Source organism: Pipistrellus hanaki (assembly GCF_964339955.1).
Source record: "Pipistrellus hanaki genome assembly, chromosome: 2".
Lineage (NCBI taxonomy): Eukaryota > Metazoa > Chordata > Mammalia > Chiroptera > Vespertilionidae > Pipistrellus > Pipistrellus hanaki.
The window spans coordinates 5,147,626-5,153,625 of NC_140504.1; the positions used below are offsets into that span (position 1 = coordinate 5,147,626).

At 44.8% G+C, this 6,000-nt stretch overlaps 1 protein-coding gene across 1 annotated transcript in view; it reads left to right on the plus strand.

Moving 5' to 3' along the window:
- Positions 1–6,000, plus strand: part of MX2 (MX dynamin like GTPase 2) — a 30,813-nt gene extending 24,813 nt beyond the window's left edge. Inside the window, exons 13-14 of the mRNA XM_084873625.1 lie at positions 1,228–1,485; positions 3,343–6,000. Coding sequence (XP_084729751.1) covers positions 1,228–1,485; positions 3,343–3,573 — 489 coding nt within the window. The 3' untranslated portion in view covers positions 3,574–6,000. The remainder of the gene's footprint in view (positions 1–1,227; positions 1,486–3,342) is intronic.

A 6,000-nucleotide genomic window follows, 5' to 3' on the forward strand; every position in this document is an offset into this window, starting at 1 on the left:
GGACAGCATTGTCTACTAGTCCTGGTCCAACATTTTTATTAGTTTGACTTAAAAATATTGCCACCGCTGTGTGGTGCCGGGGTTCTTGTCCCAGCAATCTGGAAAAAGGCTGTGCATAGATTAAGTAAGAGTCCAGAGATGAAAGATAATTGTGAAAGGCATTTGTGGTCAGAGGAGCTTCAGCTAAAGGAGCTAAAAATTCTCCTTGTCTCAGAACCTTTGCTTTTTATTCACACAGTTTGTCCTTAGGCAAGGTGGAGATAATATCCTTTAAAGCACGTGTGTCAAACACAAGGCCCGCGGGCCAAATCCAGCCCGCCAGGCCTTTCAATGTGGCCCACACCGTGCTGTCATCACTGCACTCCGCTGTCAGTTTATGACATTGTCAGTTTATGACTGTTCAGTAAACCATTCGGCCCGCGATTTAGGCTTGATTTTAGATTTTGGCCCCTTCTCTGATTGAGTTCGACACCCCTACTTTAAAGGGTAGGGTTTACACAAGCATTATCAGGTTGGGGAATAGTCTACAGCTGTTCAGGTGTTTGGCCAACAGGAGGCAATAACGTGTAGATTGAGATGCCCTGAGTTGTCTGGCAGCAAATATTCATCCTATTCAGGTTTGGGGGAAGTGCCTATTAGCCAATCCAATAGGTAATTATAATACATGTGATTCAGCACTTGTTGAGCCCCCAAGTTTCATCAACCTTTTGATAAAACTTTTGTAATTATGATATGCTAGAATTGGCCTCTGGCAGTGTGGGTTTCCACTTGACAACTTAGCCACCCTGCCTGAATCCCAATCGCCATATAGGGAAGTGAGCGGCTCTAGATAAAACTCTGCCCAGCCTCGGCTGTGGCCAGAATCTCATTCCTCACCATTTAAAGCCTCAGGCCTCCTTTGCCCTTAAATTATTTTTTAAATACGTTTTTATTGATTCAGAGAGAGGAAGGGAGAGGGAGAGAGCGATGGAAACATCAAAGATGAGAGAGAATCATTGTTGGGTTGCCTCCTGCACGCTCCCTCCTGGGGATCGAGCTCTCAACCTGGGCAACAGGGAATCGAACCATGAGCTCCTGGTTCTTGGGTCAACGATCAATCATGGAGACACCTTAAATTATTCTTAATTCTGTGTTCAACATCACAGTACTCCAGTACTCCCTGAGTAGTTGAAATAACGAGGGAGGACCAAAACAGCAGCAACGTGCCTCTCTTTCTGACCCAACCAGAACAAGATTGAAGACATAAAAACAAAGCAAGCAGAAACAGCAACAAATATGATCCACCTGCAGTTCAGGATGGAGCAGCTGGTTTATTGTCAAGACCAGATTTACAGCGAGATTCTGCAAAAAATTCGGGAACAGACCTTTAACACGGACGGAAGCGTTTCACAGGCTTCTCCCCTGAGACTGTCTTCTTCGAATACTCCTCCGTCTTCTGTTTCCTCCATCACTGAGATCGGGATGCACCTGAACGCATACTTCCTGGTGAGTGTGGGCACACGTGGCCCATGCTGGGGCACGCTGTCTGAGAGGCGCTTACCTGGGCGAAGAAGGGAGGGGTCTTTTCTGTTCTGATAAGCGACTCGTCTATTCTCCATCCTCTAACTGGAGCCCTGTCAGACACGTCTAGTGAATTTCCCCCAATCAGGTTCTTCAGGTGGCAGAGCATGTACTCAAAAGTCACTTCAACCCCAAAATTCTTTTTATTTTATGCTATGCAGGAAGTTCGAAATTACTGTTCTCAGAATACAGCAAAATACGACTCATCTTGCTGGTCGTGTTTACTCTCTTTGATGTTTCGAAGGCGTCCAGCCCCTGGTGTGCTTCACACTCACCAGCTGCACAAAACAGGAATGAAATTACTTTCCCGAGATGATGTGGCCCCATCAGCTTCATGGTTTCTAACCCGCTCCCCACCCCCCAATCCCACTTGTGGACTAAAGCAGCAATTTCCAACTGATGTGCCACAAAAATATTTTAAAATACATTTTTATTGATTTCAGAGAGAGGAAGGGAGAGGGAGATATAGAAACATCAGTGCAGCCCTAGCTAGTTTGGCTCAGTGGATAGAGCATCAGCCTGCAGACTGAAGCATCCTGGGTTCGATTCTGGTCAAGGGCACCCCTAGGTGTCCAGGTTCAATCCCCAGTGGAGGGGGTGCAGGAGGCAGCTGACCAATGATTCGCTCTCATCATTGATGTTTCTATCTCTCTCTCCCTCTCCCTTCCTCTTTGAAATCAATAAAAATATATCATTGGTGATGAGAGAGAATCATTGACCCTGAACTGGGGATTGAGCCCTCAACTCGGGCATGTACCCTGGCCAGGAATCAAACCACAAATCCTGGTTCATAGGTCAGTGCTCAACCACTGAGCTATGCTGGCTGGACGCGGCACAAGATTTTTTTTTTTTTAATATATTTTTATTGATTTTTCACAGAGAGGAAAGGAGAGGGATAGACAGAAACATCGATGAGAGAGAAACATCGATCAGCTGCCTCCTGCACACCCCTAATAGGGATGCCTTTGACCAGAATTGAACCTGGGACCCTTCACTCCGCAGGCCGACACTCTATCCACTGAGCCAAACGGGCTTTGGCAAGATTTTTAAAACATGCAATTCCTGACTATTTAGTCAGAAGCACTGACCTCTTTCCCTTAGATTATCAACTTAAAAAATGACAACAGCCAACACAACAATAGCTGTCCTGTGTGAATGAATCAAAATTACACATATTTTTTTTTGTCAGATCACCAGACAACATAAAATATTTTTTGGTGTGCCGCAGAATTTTAGTAATTAGTTCATGTGTGTCGCGAGAGGAGAAAGGTTGAAATCACCGGACTAAAAGTATTAGGGCAAGCAGAATGGAAGGTAGCTTTTCAACTGTAAAGAAGCCCAACTACTGAACCTTTTCATAATCAGAGTAAAAAGCTGAGTTACCCAGATGTGGAGTCCAGCTGCCAGGCAAGCTGGACATGCCCATGGAGAGAGGGCGTGAGGGGAGGACTGAAGCAGGTCCTGATCTGGCTCCAGAACCGGGCCAGGAGGTCTCTGCCCAGAGGTGCAGTAGGGCTGAGGGAGGGGCTCCTGGGAAGGCGGGGATTCGCACCAGGAGCTTGGGGTTTGCTGGCCTCCCCGGTGGGTTCTTAGGTAGGAAAACTGGGCACCCCAGACAGAAGCTCCTTGTGGTTTAATACTGAACACTGGAGGGAGGTGGACGGGACCACCAGGACTTAGCAAGGCTGCCCTGCGTGCATCCAGAACCCCAAGGCTTCTCTCTGCAGCCACAGCCCTCGGGGCCAGACCCCTCCAGCTGACCCTTCTCATCGCCTCTTCCAGGAGACCAGCAAGCGGCTCGCCAACCAGATCCCATTCATAATCCAGTATTTCATGCTCCAAGAGAATGGCGATTACTTGCAGAAAGCCATGATGCAGATCCTGCAGGAAAAGGACCAGTATTCCTGGCTGCTCCAGGAGCAGAGTGAGACCGCCCTCAAGAGGAAGTTCCTGAAGGAGAAGATCTACCGGCTCACCCAGGCGCGGCGCGAGCTCTATAAATTCTCCTCTTAAAGGGGCGGGTAGATGGGAGGGCAACAGTTCTTGGGAGTTTTCTCTTAGGCCGGTTTGTTGTCAGGGGATGTGGCGCAGCCAGTGGCTTCCGGTTCAGGCTAGTCTTTCCCGTGGCTGTCTGTCCATCTTCACTGAACTGCCCCAGAGTGTAGACCTCAAGCCTACACTTGCTTAGAGTTGTCACCTGCACCTGCTTGAACAGATGTCTCTCCAACCCATTGCCTCCAGCTACAGCTTTAACTACCGCTGTCACTCCTTGTTCATTTGTCTCTCCCGGCCCATCAGATCAGGAGACCCCCAGAGAGGAAAAGTGTGTATTATAGTCTTCTTCCGTATTTCCAGAATCCTCCGTGGCACCTGGCACATAGTAGCTGCTCAATAAATGCTACCTCACTGAGCAAATGAATGATGGAGATTCCCGGAGGCCATGGCTGGAATCAGACTTTGCTTATTGGGGATGGTGTCCCTGAGCTGGTCACTTTCAGATGAATTGGGTCATGCCACCTGCTGTGATCACATTTCCCAGCTCCCCCTGGGAGAGAAGGACCGGAACTATACTATTATTAATTATAGTAGAGGTTTAGAGCATGAAATTTGTGCACTTTAGGAGGTGTCCCCACCTGCTTACTGCTTCTTACCACCCCGCTCACTGCTCCTTGGTGCTGCCTCTGAGGCGGCTCCTGCCACCAGGACTGTGCTCACCAGTTCTGAGCCTGGCTTCAGGCTGAGCGACGCTCCTGTGTGGGAGAACACTGACCACCAGAGGGAAGCTCTGCATTGAGCGTCTGCCCCCTGGTGGTCAGCGCACATCATTACGACAGGTCATTTTGCTGTTCATTTGATTTGCATATTAGCCTTTTATTATATAGGATTGTTTCCCTAGTTACAACAAGCTCCTGTTGCTACGTTTTTTGTTTTTTTTTTTTGTTTGTTTTTTTTTACTTTTTTATTGAATTTGTTGAGATTACACCTTTTATATATTAAATCTTAAAGGGAAATTTAGTAATTAAAAAACTTTAAAGGAAAATTATGGAGCTTCACACCAGTGGTCATCTCTAGATAGGAGGAAAGTTAAGCGATCCCCACCTCATAGGAATTTTAGGAGAGTTAACTGAAACCATTTCTACAAACTGCCTGTCCCAGGAGCTTGTGTTAAGAAATATCAGCAATTCTTCCCTCCAGCAAAGACCTCTGTTTCTTTTTTCTTTTTTTTTTCTATGTTCAAAGAGCAGTCCTCACTATTGGAGCTCTTCTGCCTATACTCATGTGTAGTTCTCTGATACTTTGTGAGCCAATGGTTGTAGATAGAACTCCAATCTCATTCTTGTGCATGTGGATGTTGAGTTTTCCCAGCCCGAGTGGTTGAAAAAAACTGTCCTTTCCCTCCTTGGCCAGGCACCTTGTCAAAAATAATCTGACCAGATATGAAGGCTTATTTCTGGGCTCTCTGTTCTGTTCCATTGGTCTGTGTGTCTGTCTGTCTGCCAGTGCACAGTTGTCATAACTGTAGCTTTGTAGTACGTTTTGAAATTAGGAAGTGTGAATTTTTCAGCTTTGTTCATTGTTTTCAGCATTGTTTTGGCTATTTGTAGTCCCTTCGGATTCCGTGTGAATTTTAGGATGGGTTATTTTTTATCTCTGAAAAAAAAAAAAAGTCCTTGGGATTTTATAGGCATTGCATTAAATCTGCAGATCACTTTGGATAGTATCTGCATTTTAATAATATTAAGTCTTCCATTCCATAAACACAGGATGTCTTTCCACTCATTTAATTATCTATTTTAATTTCTTGAATCAATGTTTTGTAGTTTTCATTGTACAAGTCTTTCACTTCCTTGGTTAAGTTAGTTCCCAAGCTTTTATTCCTTTGGGTGGTATTGTAAATATAACTGTTTTTTTATTTTTTATTTCTAATTATTCATTATTAGTCTACAAAAATGCAACTGATTTTTATGTGTCCAATTTGTGCCTTTTCACTTTGTTAGATCCATGTATTAGTTATAACAGTTGTTTTTTTTAGTGGGGGGGTTGTCTTTTGTGTGGAATCTTTATGGCTTTCTACCTACAAGCTCATACCATCTCAATTTTATCTCTGTACCTTGCCTACTAGCTCAGGCTAGAACGTTCAATGCTATGTGGAACGAAAGTGCCAAAAGTGGGGATCCTTGCTTGTAAAGCTGTTCTGGCTTTAAAGAACTTTTGTCAGATTGAAACTAAAGATGAAGACAACTTAAAAGACAGAACATTAGTTTAGGTATTCTTTGCTTTTTTAAAAAAAATGTGGCTTCTCCCCCCTTATTGTATGAGTTAGTCAGTACAGAGAGTCGGTGGCAGAACTGAAGAGAAGAATCAAATCTCCTCAAATTATACTGTTGTGAAAATAGCCTGAGAAAAATAAAGTCTGGTACTCACTATTTGTTCCATAAA